Source organism: Herpailurus yagouaroundi, unplaced genomic scaffold, assembly GCF_014898765.1.
Source record: "Herpailurus yagouaroundi ecotype Mexico unplaced genomic scaffold, PumYag 139, whole genome shotgun sequence".
Classification (NCBI taxonomy): domain Eukaryota; kingdom Metazoa; phylum Chordata; class Mammalia; order Carnivora; family Felidae; genus Herpailurus; species Herpailurus yagouaroundi.
Genome location: NW_024412394.1, coordinates 44,426,633 through 44,441,785, shown reverse-complemented (window position 1 = coordinate 44,441,785; position 15,153 = coordinate 44,426,633). Strand labels below are relative to the sequence as shown.

General features: G+C 36.4%; 1 protein-coding gene across 5 annotated transcripts in view; it reads left to right on the top strand.

The window, feature by feature from the left end:
• Positions 1 to 15,153, top strand: part of CEP162 (centrosomal protein 162) — a 124,704-nt gene that overhangs the window by 11,633 nt on the left and 97,918 nt on the right. For 4 of the 5 annotated variants that reach the window (XM_040474084.1, XM_040474085.1, XM_040474083.1 and 1 more), the window contains exons 3-6: positions 580 to 694; positions 3,678 to 3,824; positions 4,153 to 4,336; positions 6,790 to 6,854. In XM_040474084.1, the coding sequence (XP_040330018.1) occupies positions 580 to 694; positions 3,678 to 3,824; positions 4,153 to 4,336; positions 6,790 to 6,854 (511 nt within the window). Of the gene's footprint in view, positions 1 to 579; positions 695 to 3,677; positions 3,825 to 4,152; positions 4,337 to 6,789; positions 6,855 to 15,153 lie in introns of those variants that run through there. The other variant, XM_040474086.1, reaches the window with a different exon arrangement.

Genomic DNA, 15,153 nt, shown 5'->3' with positions numbered 1-15,153 from the left:
GGTCTTTATTTTCTCTGTGAAGAGAGAGGGCAGGTTACTGACCACGTGGTGGAGGTGGTGGGTCGATTAGGGTTAGAGTAGGGGATTTAGGATCGTAATAAAATTTGGACTTGAAGAGTAGAAAAGGACAATAAAAGTTGATTAAAGTTTATTAATCATTGTGACAAAATGTTGATTTCTCTGGTAAACACCTGAAATTCAGTTCTTCTGGTCTTAGAATTCTGTGTTCTTCTAGAGTGATGCCAGGTAATTTTGCTCAATCATTATTTATTCTTAGACCCTAGAGGATGTCTAGAAGGGGATTGTATCCTTCTCTTTTTCTTTCTGATCAAGTTTCTTGATAAGTTTTATTTCTTTGTTGTTATCATTGATTTTTTTCTGGTTAGTTTACTTGTTTAACTCTGGATATGAAATTGATGTTTAGAGTTGTATATTTGATATTTAAGTTATTTTAGCCACATATCTGAAAATAAGAATGTATACATTATTGCTGAGAAAATTGTTTATGTACAATGAAGAGAAACATTTTTAGTGATGAATGTGGGATTCTTGAAAATCAGTGGCTTATATCCGATTTAGCTTTCAGATGATTCTTTTGAGAATTCAAACAAAACACCTAGACAACCTGAAAGAGAAGTGAAGAAGAAAGATGCATTGCCATGGTGGATAACTGAAGATGATTTTGAAGATGGTGGTAAATATTGCTGGGTTTTTTATTTCAAATTATTTGACCACAAGGGGTCAGTCAAGACTTTTAATTCTGGGATTTTGTTGTTGTACTATAGATATTTAAAGAAAATAATACTAGTATTGTGACTTTTTAAAGTTTGAATTACATATTACTTCATTTTATTATGTATTACGCAGTTGAGAATCTATGATGATTCTGCATTATCAGGTTATATTGTTATATTGGGATAATTTATATTCACTCAAATTAAGATGATAAATAACACGGGCATATTTGTGTATTGTCATGTTTCATGGCAGATTGATTTGAGATGATTTAATAAAATGTTCTGACAGTGTATTAATGTCTTTGCACTGGGTAGATTTTAAGAAATCTATAGATTTTGGTATCACAGTCTGTTAATAACAATAGCAAAAAAGTAATTTATTGCCTTGGTAAAGAACTCATTGTTGATCCTATCTGACATACATGTATAGCTTTCCCAGAACTAGTCCTAGTCACATCTTTACAAATGGAAAACTACTCTCTGGCACCTGTGCTTTGGTATACATGCTATATAGGAAACTTCCATTATCCATAAGGAACCCCAGACCGTGTCTATTAACCTATGTTCAAACTATTTGTGGATCTTTAAGCACCATTTTGTAAACTTGCAGGATTTCTGTATCCCTGGAGGAAAATTTGCCCTGTAGCTTTTGTTTTTTCCCCATGCAATTAAGCCCAGATTCCTTAATGTGACAGCTAAGGCTCGGTATCATCTGACTAGGACCCTCCTTTCTAGCTTTCTGTGCTCCAGCTATACTTACTCCCTATCTCCTGGAAACATCATTGACTATGCCTCTGTGCCTTAGCTCATGCTTGCTCACCACAAGGCTGCCTTTGCTCTCATCCTTCTTGTCTAGTAAAGCTTGACATTACCTCCTTCCAATCCTTTCCTAACTCTTCTAGATCCCTTTTCAACATAATTATTTTCTCCTTCGTTTTGATTTCAAAACATAGCAACAGCACTTACACATTGTGTTGATAGTTATAACCCATAGGGCTACTCCTGAGGTTGTGAGCTTTGTGAAGGCAGGAAACACTTCTTTTTGTTTGTATCCCCTGACCCTCAACAGTAAGTAATAAATGTGTTTAATAAATGAATGTTAGAGTGAATTTGATAGTCATTTCTCTGTTCTTAAAATTGTAAATAAGGAATTGCCTTACTGAAAAATACAGTGCATTTTTTCAGAAGTCCCCCAACCATGTAACAATGCTAAAGTTTGCATGCAAAGAATTCTTTTTTAGAATTTTCCCCCCATTGGTGCTTGGAAAGGATATTTATTATATGATGAAGTACTATTGGAATTGTTTACGAAGATTTGAGACTTAATTAGCATTAAAGTCTCTTTTCTAGAAAGTCATGAATTAGAGATAGAATGTGCATACTCATCCTAAAGGAAAAGAATAGGTCCTGGACCAACACTGGAATGTAACCTGGCAAAGTTATTAATTTTTAAAAAAGAATTTATCAATCAGAAGTGGATTTGATTAGTAAAAGATGCAAATAAGGATACTTAAGCAAACTTTGACAATATCCATTTGAACACAGAGGAGAGGGTTTTTCTACCCAAGGACATAACCTGGTCCCTGGTTCAATCACAAACATTTATTGAGTTCATGGTATATTATGCATACCAGACACTAGTATACAGACAGGGTATGAGTCCTGCCATCAAGAGTGTAGAAGCATCACAGCGGGGAGGTAAACAGCCTCAGGAGGAGAGGAATGCATTACCAAATTTGGATAGGCATCAGTAAACATCAACATTGAGCTACTTCAACCTTAGAATTTTTCTTTCAACTGCCATAAGGATAAATGTTCTGCCTAGAGGATGAAACAGTCTAATCCTTCTACAGGTTATACTCTTCACTATGAATGATCGAAGGGATCTGGGTTTTGGTTATTAGTTTCTTGTAAGCTCATTTAGTCTGGTCATATCCCTGAGTCCAGCTTCAGAGCCAGGGTGAGACTCTACAGACACCACAACAGCACCCCAACCCGTGGCATGCGCTTTTTCATTGGAAGTGTCTATAGATATGTCTTTTGATACTCTGCAACCGTAGAAGTTATTATTTGATGTATAAAACCATTATTTAATACACAGAGCCATGAGAAATAGATGCTGAATCCTTTCCAAGAGGACACTAATTAAGATACTGAAGGCAGAATTTGTGACTTACTAAGACTTCCTTCTAAGCAAAAGTGGTATTCTAATCTTAATATTTATACCACACAATGTAATTATTTAACTTTTCCATATTTCAGGTTTTTTTTACAACAAATGTATGCTATTATGATAAATGTTGATATTGCATAACTTTTTCAGTGTTTTCTAATGTTTTTGGAATAAAGAGCAAAACCCTACTTTGGGCTATGAGTACCAGCCTGGTCTGTCTGACCCATCGATCCTGCTCTGGGCTTATTTCCACCTGGACTCACCCTCACAATCTAGATCCAACCTTACTGACCTTTTTGTGTCTTCCAGTGTGGCCTGCCCCTCCTGTTGCTGACCCTTTCTTTGTACCTTTCCTTCTTCCTACTGAGAATGGTCTCCCCTTTCTCGTTCACCTAGTTGTTTCTTACTCTTCCTTCACATAACGCAGAAGATATCCTTACAGTGGCATGGTATACTGTATTAAATAGTTGTGCTTTCAAGTAATTTTTAAAGTTTGTTTCATTATGTATAAACTTTTGAAATTATTTCATAAGATACACTGCAAATAAATAGTACTGTAATTTTTCTTTGAATTTTAGGTTTGATGGATTTTTATTAAATGGTGTTGGATTTTTATCAAATGGACCAGATTTATTTTATAGCTACTATCCACAATATTAGTATAACAGAAAAAAAAGTTAGTGTAACAATATCACTGGGTAATACATTGTGGTCAGAACAGTTTTGCGAACATAAATATCCAACTGTATCTTAAATCCCACCCCTAGGACAACTTGGAACAAATGTAAGCTATGTGAAAGCTAAGAAGACTTCTCAGCCTATTATGGAAATAGAAGAGGAGTGTCCTGAAAGGATTCAGTTTCTTCAGAGCAGTGGAACCTCTATCCTAAGTATTGACAGCTTAGAAACAAATGGTAAGAAATATGAGGGATACAAATTGACAGGTTAATTACTATGCTTTTAATTAAAATTTTTATAAAAATTAAATTGTATCTTCTAGCCTCCTTTACTGAAGTGTGTAGACATACTTAATACCTTCCTGGAAGGTTTAGAATTATATCTCGAGAGAAACCTTACAATGTTACATATTGATTATGAATATAAATCTGTATTTGGTGGATAAGAGATAAAGTATTTTTTAAATTTTTAAAGTTTTATTAAGGACATCAATAAATGCACCATTAAAATTAATTTTGTCAAAATTCTGCATGTTAATAAAAATATTCATTCTTTTCCATTTAGAGATCATAGTTTCTGAACTCAATCATAGTGTTCTTGGATTGGGATTGGACACATTAGAGGAACAAGAGGAAAAGGAACAATTTTTTGCCAGGCTTGAGGAAGGCTTAACATCTTCCATTGATTATTCAAGATTAAATAAGGAATTGGATTCTAATGACTCCACACAATTTAAAGCTTTACATAGGTAATATGTATACAATATCAACTATCATTAAATGATTTTTATGTTTTTCCATATTTTTGGAAGGCTGGTATATGCATGGACTTAAATGGATAAACATTATAACAGGTACATGTTAAATCTTATTTTATCTCTTTTTTCTCTGTTCATTTTTTTTTGGTCATGGTTTCTCTTATATATGAATGGAATATGTTAATTTGTGTTTGAAAGCCCACTCTGCATCCAGCTATGTGAAATGTCATGCCTGAGATGCTACTGAGACTAATGGCACACTGCAAAAAGACCTTACTAGGAAAGTAATTTATTTATTTATTTTTTTTAAGTTTATTTATTTTGACAGAGAGAGAAAGAGAGCGCATGCACATGAGCAGGAGAGGGGCAGAGAGAGAGGGAGAGAGCGGATCCCAAGCAGGCTCCACAGTGTCAGTGTGGAGCCTGATGTGGGACTTGAACTCACGAACTGTGGCATCATGACCTGAGCTGAGATCAAGAGTCGGATGCTTAACAGACTGAGTCACCCAGGTGCCCCACAAAAGTAATTTATTAAGCAATTTTCCACAGATAAGGTAAATAAGAAAGTTCAGGTAGCTGTTATAAACTCAGAGAATATAGGGACAGAAAAGAAAGGAGGAACCAGGGAGTAAAAGATAGGTTTTGTTTCTGTCCTTTGTGTGTGTGTTTGGCCCTGATGATTATCAGGAAACTTCATTTATCCTGGAAATCCTGCTCGCTGACTGAGCTGGTCATCTGTAAATAGAGCCGACCTTTGACCTTTTAAAATTATAAATGGAAGTCCTATCACATCTTCAAGGTTTTAAGAACACCAGCTATAATTAAGACTGAGGAGAATCATAACCTTTGGTTATTGGAGTACCTGGTCTTATGATGCTTAGTTTCTCACAGACCAGGGGTAAAGCAGTATAGTGACTGTCATGAACTGTATAGAGTTTGAGACTTTTACCCTACTTATAAACTAACAAATTAGCTGGTCAGTTTTATGGATGCTGAGTATAGACACGGTTTCCTGGGTCAGAAGCAAAGGACTTTATTTCTCACAACAAAAGTCCAGTCTACATCTCACATTTATTTGCCTCAGTTCCCCCATGCTCCACATGGCCTGCAGAGGCAACATGGAGAGTCCGTAATGGCTCTCTGCATGGATGGTGGGTTGCTTTACAGGAAGAGATCACTGAGATTGGGGAATCTATTGCTTTTATAGTAAGAGGAAACAAGCCTGCTCCTTTTCTGGGAGGAGATACTGCCGCATCTCTCAAGGTTGCTTGATGCACACACAATCCTGGGAAATGACCTAGGAATGAGGGGTTTGTGCCTTCCTTTCTTGGTGTACCCCACAAGAACATGCAAGGACACTCAGGGCCCGTGCTGATTGCCTCTCCCAACAGTGACAACACAGATTAAGCATACACAGGATCATTGGCCACAGGTTTTTGCACCTTTGCAATATTTCTTAGCTTGTTTTATTTCTTAACATTATTCCTAACTACTGATATTTCTGTTCTAGAATAGGCCAGTTAGTGTGCTAAATAGCATTGAGTACACAATAGTGTTTGCTGCTGTTATTATTACTACAGTTTTATAGCTTCTTGGATTTGTTGATCTCACTAAAGAGAGGGTTCATGGACTGAAAAAAGTAGAAGGGAGTCCTTGCTTTGAAAGAAGACAGTATATGAACTAAAAGTATACTCAATTTATTTAAAACTTGCTCAAGTTCCTTTGTCACCTTGCTGAGATTTTATAGGTTTAGGCCTCGTATTCAGCCTCCATTTCATGATTAAATTGCTTGTTAACATGTAAATGCTGAACCTGGCATTCTTTTCCAGCCTCTATGTAGACTTCACTGGTTCTCATAACTTATAGTCAGTTTCTTTTTTTTTCTTTTGTTAAATGTTCACTTATTTTTGAGAGAGAGAGAGAGAGAGACAGACAGAGTGTGAGTGGGAAAGGGACAGAGAGAGAGGGAGACACAGAATCCTAAGTAGGCTCCAGACTATGAGCTGTCAGCATGGAGCCCAACACGGGGCTCAAACCCACAAACCGCGAGATCATGACCTGAGCCGAAGTCGGATGCTTAACCAACTGAGCCACCCAGGCACCCCCGTGGTCAGTTTCTAATCTTTAGTTTATAAAGGATATCTGAGCCCTGAGACATGTAAAGGCACACATTTATGTGTAAAATTGTGTGTATTCGTGTATAAAGTTAAAAAATACGGCATTTTTTCTCTTTGCGTTAATTGATAGCGACAGTCTTAGGCTTTGAGGATTCTTTCTTTTCAAAACATTTTCTTTATAGCTCCTAAATTTTTAGTTTTTGATAGAATAAGAGTACTTGAGAAGAAAATATATGTTAGGGATTTTTAAAAAATATACATGAAAGATTGCATGGGAACCTATTATTAACATGTAATACTAAATTAGGTAATTTTTTTTTTTTTTAGTAGTCAAGCTAACGTAGAACTAACTGAAGATAAACATGAGAATGAATCGAAACATGAACTAGCAGGTAATTTTATTGGTTTTAAAATTTACAATATTTGTAAAGGTAGTATAACTTTTAATAAAGACATTGATAGAAAAATAATTAAAAGGAAAATGGTATCTTGGAAAGAGCTTTGAATGGGTAGAGTGAACTGCCTATGTTACAATCTGAGCTACTAAGAAATTGTTGAAAGTGCACTATTGCCTCATTTGTTGGGAGTGGGTGGTGGACCAATTAGGAAGATAGAAAAAGGACCATGGGAATCTGTGGAGCCAGGACCAGTATCTCTAAAGCGTGGCTCTTCAGGTATTTCTTTTTATCCTTTGACTTTTAATGTGTCTTTGTCTTTGTTTTTATATTTAAAATGATTTTCTCATGGATTGTATATAGCTGGATTTTACTTTTCTATCTAATAATCTGACAGTTTCTGACTTCTGACTGACATGTTTCTACCCTTTATAAAAGTAAATTCATTGGTATGGTTATTTACCATTTGTTTGTTTTGTTGCTTTTGTCCTGTAGTCTATTGGATTGAGTACTGATAGCATTCCATTTTATCCCTTGTTTTGGCTTGTTAGTTACACTTCTTTGCTGTATTTTTTTTTTTTTTTAGTTTTTCTTTTAAATTTTTTAAAGTATTATTAATTTATTTTGAGAGAGACAGCGTGAGCAGGGGAGGGGTAGAGAGAGAGGGAGACGGAATCTCAAGCAGGTTCCACGCTGTCAGCTCAGAGCCCGACACACGGCTCAAACTCACGAAACCATGAGATTATGACCTGAGCTGAAACTGAGAGTCGGACATTCAACCGACTGAGCCACCTAGGTGCCCCATTTTCTTCTTAGTTTTTCTATGATTCACAGTGTGCATCTTTATCTTATTAAAGAAAGTACATTCAAATAACATTATACCAATTAAGTGAGTCTTAAAAACAGTAAACTCCCTCCCAACCTTTTTGGTATTTTTGTCATATATTTTTCTTCTATATGTTAAAACTCCATGATGCATTATTAGTAGTAGTAGTAGTAGTAGTAGTAGTAACTGTCTATTAAAAAATTTTTCAGGAAGATAAAAAATTTATATACATGTAAAAACATTTGTCCACTTAGTTATCATTCCTAGTTTTTTGTATTCTTTTGCATAGATTTGAGGACTTTATATTTCTTATTTGAAATGGATTTTTAAAAATTAATTTTTAAATTGAAGTATAATTGATATATAAGATTATTTTCAGGCATACAACATAATTATTTGATACATTGTGAAATGATCACCATAGCAAGTCTAGTTAATATCTATCACTAGCACAAAACATTTTTTTTCTTGAGATAAGAACTTTTAAGATTGATTATCTTAGTAACTTTCAAATACAGTTGAACCTTGCACAACATAGGGGTTAGGGATGCTGACCCCCTGCACAGTCAGAAATCTGTGTGTAACTTTTGGCTCCCTAGAAACTTTACTGTTAGCCTCCTGTTGATTGGAAGCCTTAATGAGAACCACAACAGTTGATTAACATATATTTTGTATGCTATGTGTATTATATACTGTATTTTTAAAGTTAGCTGGAGGAAAGAAAATGTTATTAAGAAAGTTGTAAGGAAGAGAAAATACATTTACAGTACTGTACTGGAAAAATATCCTCATGTAAGTGGAACCAGTTGTAGTTCAAACCCATGTTCAAGAGTCAGCTGTGGTAACTACCTAGTATTTTGAGTTTCTATGTAGTAATTTTTTTCAGCATGAAGAACCTGGGTCTACTAGGAAAAACTTCTGGAGTTTTGTTTTCTTTGATCACTTTAGCAATTTCATTTTGTCTTATGGTATTAGTTCTCATGAGAAATCAATGATAATTCCTATTATAATTAATGTATATTGGGTCTTTTTTTTTTTTTTTTTCAAGATTTTTCTCTTTAGCCTGGTTTTGAGGCAGTTTGATAATGTATCTTGGTGTGCTGTTCTTGTATTTATCCTCTTTCGAGATGGTTGAGCATCATTGATCTATGGATTTGTACTTTTTTAAAAAAATTTTTTTTTTAGTGTTTATTTATTTTTGACGGAGAGAGAGACACAGCATGAGCGGGGGAGGGGCAGAGAGAGAGGGAGACACGGTATCCAAAGCAGACTCCGGGCTCTGAGCTGTCAGCACAGAGCCCGATGTGAGGCTTGAACTCACAGACCTCGAGATCATGACCTGAGCTGAAGTCGGACGCTCAGCTGACTGAGCCACCCAGGGGCCCTTATGGATTTATACTTTCCGTCATAATTTAAAAAAATGTTTTGTCCATGGGGTGCCTGGATGGCTCCATTGGTTATGCATCTGGCTCTTGATTTCAGCTCAGGTCATGATCCAGGGTTGTGGGATCAAGCCTCATGTCCAGCTCTGCACTAAGCATAGAGCTTGCTTGAGAATCTCTCTCTCTTTCTGTCTCTCTCTCTCTCTCACTCTGTCTCTCTGTGTCTGTCTCTCTCCCTCTCCCTCTCTCCCTCTCCCTCTCCCTCTCCCTCTCCCTCTCCCTCTCCCTCCCCCTCCCTCCCTCCCTCCCTCCTTCCCCACTTTGTCTCTCTCTCTCTCTCTCTAAAATAAAAAAATAAAACATTTTTTAAATCGTTTTGCTCATTAATTCTTCAAATATTATTTCTGTCATCCCCTACCCTCTGACTTCAATTATAATTATGTGAAATGACTAAATTTTGCCCCACAGGTAACTAAGACTTTCATTTTTTTAAAGTTTTTTTCCTCTCTGTTCTTCAGTTTTTATTACTGTGTCTTCAGGTTCACTGATTTTTTTTCTTCTTTCTTTTGATCTTTTGTTAATTAATTGAATCTTATATTTTTTTTCTTTCAGTCTAGAAGTTCAATCTAAAAGTTTGAGGTCTTTTTAAAAAAATTTCTTCAGTATCTTTTCTCATGTTCATTTTTTCAAGTTCTTAGCATTAAGCATATTCTGCTGATCCCAATGTTTGTGCATTTGTAGGTCTCTTTCTATTGACTGCTGCTTCTCCTAGTTACGGTCACATTTTCCTCCTTGTAAGTCTTAGTGATTTTTTTATTGGGTGTTGGATATTGCAGACTTTTACATTGTTGAGTGTCTGCATTTTGTTTTCTTCTTATAAAGAGTGTCGAGCTTTGTTCTGGCAGATAACTGATTTTGCTAGCTTGATCCTTTCAAGGCTTTTCTTATGCTTTATTAGAGGAAGTCTAGAGTAGACTTCCACAGTACAGTTTGACACTAGGAGTAAGGCACAGCCTTTTTGAGGTTCCTACTGAATGACCCTATTAAACAATGAGGAAATTTTCCACTTCAGCTGGGTAGAGTTCCAGAGTCTCACTACCCCTTGTGAGCTCTGTGAATTTTCCAGCCTGTAGCTTTTCAGTTACTCAAACTATACAAATATGACTTAATATTTAGGAAAGACTCAAGGAGACCTCATGCAGATCTTTAGAGCTCTGTTTCTACATAGGTATTTCCCCTGTTACTGCCCTACAACTTCCGATTGCCCAGCTTTTCTGCTCTTATCTCTGTCACCTTAGCACAGTGAGACTGTCCTGATCTTCCCCTCCCCGCTTAACATTCATGAATGTATGTACCTTCAAGTTCCATAGGGCTTACCTCACTTGTTTTTCTTTTCTTAGGAATCATATTTTTGTGCTGCCAGTTGTCCAATGTCTGTAAATAGTTGTTTCATATATTTAGTCCAATTTACTCATTGTTTACAAAGTTCTTGAAATCCAGGATAGTAGAGGAGAAAGTCCTGTAAGTTGCATCATATTCAAATTAAAATTTTCAGGGAAATTTTCCCACAAAGAATGAAAATGTCTACAAAATCTATCATTCAGATCTTATACATTGACTGTTATTTATTTTATCTGAATTTTAAAACACTTCTTCTTATGCAAATAATATTTTCAAAGTTGCAAAGTTAGGGAATATAATAATAGAAATAGTACCTTGAATGTATAACATCTTTGTCTCAAAAAGGTTAGAACACTACAAATGAATATTCTCATTGTTTTCCAAACAATATGGAAGAGCCAGCATATTATTATCTCTGGGATTTCTCATATGAAAACTACCTTCTCAATGTGGTTTTACTCTTTCATTTTTATATAAACTTAATTTGCCTTAATGTTTCTGAAATCTCTGATATGCTGTTTTATTTCCACTTATTTCTCATCTGTTGTCATCTCTGTATCTACCAATGATGTTTCCTTAGTTTACTCATGACAAATTCCTAGAGAAGGGATTGGTTATTTATATGTTATAGTATTTGCCTGTAGATGATTCAGTTACAAAATGCAACTAACAAAATGTAATTTTGAAAAATGCACATTAGCACTTTTTCCAATCCAAAATAACATTTGGCCTTATTAACTTTTGATTCAGATTAAATGCAACACTAGCTATAATAATGCTAACAAAGATAATTATTACTAAATGTAATAGCTAACACTTTTAAATAGGGCATATGATATACCAGCCACTCTTCTAAACACTTTAACTCTTAATCTTCTCAGCAACAATTTGAGATAAGTGCTATTAGCATCCTCACTTTACAGATGGGGAAAATGAGGCAAAGAGGATTTGTGACTTGCCAATGATTATATACTATAAGTAGTAGAACCAGGAATTAAATCCAAGCCTTCTGGCTCCTGGTCATGCTCCTTTTTTTTTTTTTTTTTTTTAAAGACTTTATTTTTAAGTAACCTCTATACACAATGTGGGGCTTGAATTTACAACCTGGAGATTAAGAGCTGCATGTTTTACCAACTTGAGCCAGCCAGGTGCCCCTCCTGGTTATGCTCTTAAGTGCTATGGTATACTATCTAAACTGTTTTGCATACTGCCTCTTTGTAGTCAAACAAACACTATTTTCCTTCCGTTGATTTCAAGTAGTTCTCAAATCCCACATAGTTGTTTAAGTTCATTGTCATACCCTCCCATATTTTCTTTCCCATGTAGAATATTAGAATTTTAATCATGTTACACTGGTTCTAGAATCTAGAAGTATGTCTAATACAAAGTAATTTCTTGATAGCTGTTTTGTGAATTAAGTCTACTAATATTTAGAAAATAACTGTTTTGCAAATTTAATTATGTCTGCTAATATTTAGAAAATCTCGGTGTTCTTTCTTATATGGGAGAGAAACAAAGGTCAGCTTCTCAGCCTCAGAATATAGATAATTGATGTAATTAACCAACTAAGCTAGTTTATTTACCTAATGTACTGTACCCACTTTGTATTCTTATGAACTAATAAAACAGAGATGTTTACCTTCAGAAACATCTCTGTTTAACTTCTAAGCCCTCTCAAATTAATTTCCAGATTTTCGTTATTAATTAAACTCAAGTTTTCCTCTCCATTCTAAAAGGCAGCCATTCCAGAAACAGACTCTCTAGTACCACATACAGTCTTTCATTCATCAGGCCATCTTGTTTCTGAATGTTATCTAATTTTTGAAATACAGTTAAGGTCATGTTTATTTCTGGAATGATGGTTTCCACTCTGAAAAGATCACAGATCTCAGTCATTCCTTTAAGGGCAATAAACAAGTTAAAAATTGGGGAAGTGGGGCACCTGGGTGGCTCAGTCGGTTAAGCATCTGATTTCATCTCAGGTCATGATCTCACAGTTTGTGGGTTTGAGCCCCGTATCAGGCTCTGTGCTGACAGCTCAGAGCCTGGAGCCTGCTTCAGATTCTGTGTCTCCCTGTCTCTGCTCCTCCCTCACTCACATTCTCTCTCTCTCTCTCTCTCTCTCTCTCTCTCTCTCAAAAATGAACGTTAAAAAAATTGTTTTTAATTGGTGAAGAAATCCTGGCCAGATAGTCCCTTCCACACCTTCTCCAGAGGTAGTCTAATGGCATCATGTTAAGATGGACACACCTTTCCCCTCTGGTGTAACATAACTGAGATATGATTTGGGACATTAGCTGAGAAGTGCCCAGGATTGGGAAATGTTAGGTCATGTAGAGCCAGTATTCCCCCAAGGGAAGGGCTAGAGATAGACCTTTCATAGGTACTGTTTCAGGCTTACATTGGAAATAACCTACACAGAAAAAAAAAAAAAAAATCAAAAAAATAAGCAAATTTAACAATTGTGTTTAACAACATCAAGATTTCATTTTTTTTTTTAATATATGAAATTTATTGTCGAATTGGTTTCCATACAACACCCAGTGCTCATCCCAAAAGGTGCCCTCCTCAATACCCATCACCCACCCTCTCCTCCCTCCCATCTCCCATCAACCCTCAGTTTGCTCTCAGTTCTCAACAGTCTCTTATGCTTTGGCTCTCTCCCACTCTAACCTCTTTTTTTTTTTTCCTTCCCCTCCCCCATGGGTTCCTGTTAAGTTTCTCAGGATCCACATAAGAGTGAAACCATATGGTATCTGTCTTTCTCTGTATGGCTTATTTCACTTAGCATCACACTCTCCAGTTCCATCCACGTTGCTACAAAAGGCCATATTTCATTTTTTCTCATTGCCACGTAGTATTCCATAGTGTATATAAACCACAATTTCTTTATCCATTCATCAGTTGATGGACATTTAGGCTCTTTCCATAATTTGGCTATTGTTGAGAGTGCTGCTATGAACATTGGGGTACAAGTGCCCCTATGCATCAGTACTCCTGTGTCCCTTGGATAAATTCCTAGCAGTGCTATTGCTGGGTCATAGGGTAGGTCTATTTTTAATTTTCTGAGGAACCTCCACACTGCTTTCCAGAGCGGCTGCACCAATTTGCATTCCCACCAACAGTGCAAGAGGGTTCCCGTTTCTCCACATCCTCTCCAGCATCTATAGTCTCCTGATTTGTTCATTTTGGCCACTCTGACTGGCGTGAGGTGATACCTGAGTGTGGTTTTGATTTGTATTTCCCTGATAAGGAGCGACGCTGAACATCTTTTCATGTGCCTGTTGGCCATCCGGATGTCTTCTTTAGAGAAGTGTCTATTCATGTTTTCTGCCCATTTCTTCACTGGGTTATTTGCTTTTCGGGTGTGGAGTTTGGTGAGCTCTTTATAGATTTTGGAGACTAGCCCTTTGTCCGATATGTCATTTGCAAATATCTTTTCCCATTCCGTTGGTTGCCTTTTCGTTTTGTTGGTTGTTTCCTTTGCTGTGCAGAAGCTTTTTATCTTCATAAGGTCCCAGTAATTCACTTTTGCTTTTAATTCCCTTGCCTTTGGGGATGTGTCGAGTAAGAGATTGCTACGGCTGAGGTCAGAGAGGTCTTTTCCTGCTTTCTCCTCTAAGGTTTTGATGGTTTCCTGTCTCACATTCAGGTCCTTGATCCATTTTGAGTTTATTTTTGTGAATGGTGTGAGAAAGTGGTCTAGTTTCAACCTTCTGCATGTTGCTGTCCAGTTCTCCCAGCACCATTTGTTAAAGAGACTGTCTTTTTTCCATTGGATGTTCTTTCCTGCTTTGTCAAAGATGAGTTGGCCATACGTTTGTGGGTCTAGTTCTGGGGTTTCTATTCTATTCCATTGGTCTATGTGTCTGTTTTTGTGCCAATACCATGCTGTCTTGATGATGACAGCTTTGTAGTAGAGACTAAAGTCTGGGATTGTGATGCCTCCTGCTTTGGTCGTCTTCTTCAAAATTACTTTGGCTATTCGGGGCCTTTTGTGGTTCCATATGAATTTTAGGATTGCTTGTTCTAGTTTCGAGAAGAATGCTGGTGCAATTTTGATTGGGATTGCATTGAATGTGTAGATAGCTTTGGGTAGTATTGACATTTTGACAATATTTATTCTTCCAATCCATGAGCAGGGAATGTCTTTCCATTTCTTTAAATCTTCTTCAATTACCTTCATAAGCTTTCTATAGTTTTCAGCATACAGATCCTTTACATCTTTGGTTAGATTTATTCCTAGGTATTTTATGCTTCTTGGTGCAATTGTGAATGGGATCAGTTTCTTTATTTGTCTTTCTGTTGCTTCATTGTTAGTGTATAAGAGTGCAACTGATTTCTGTACATTGATTTTGTATCCTGCAACTTTGCTGAATTCATGTATCAGTTCTAGCAGACTTTTGGTGGAGTCTGTCGGATTTTCAATGTATAATATGTCATCTGCAAAAAGCGAAAGCTTGACTTCATCTTTGCCAATTTTGATGCCTTTGATTTCCTTTTGTTGTCTGATTGCTGATGCTAGCACTTCCAGCACTATGTTAAACAACAGCGGTGAGAGTGGGCATCCCTGTCGTGTTCCTGATCTCAGGGAAAAAGCTCTCAGTTTTTCCCCATTGAGGATGATGTTAGCTGTGGGCTTTTCATAAATGGCTTTTATGATCTTTAAGTATGTTCCTTCTATCCC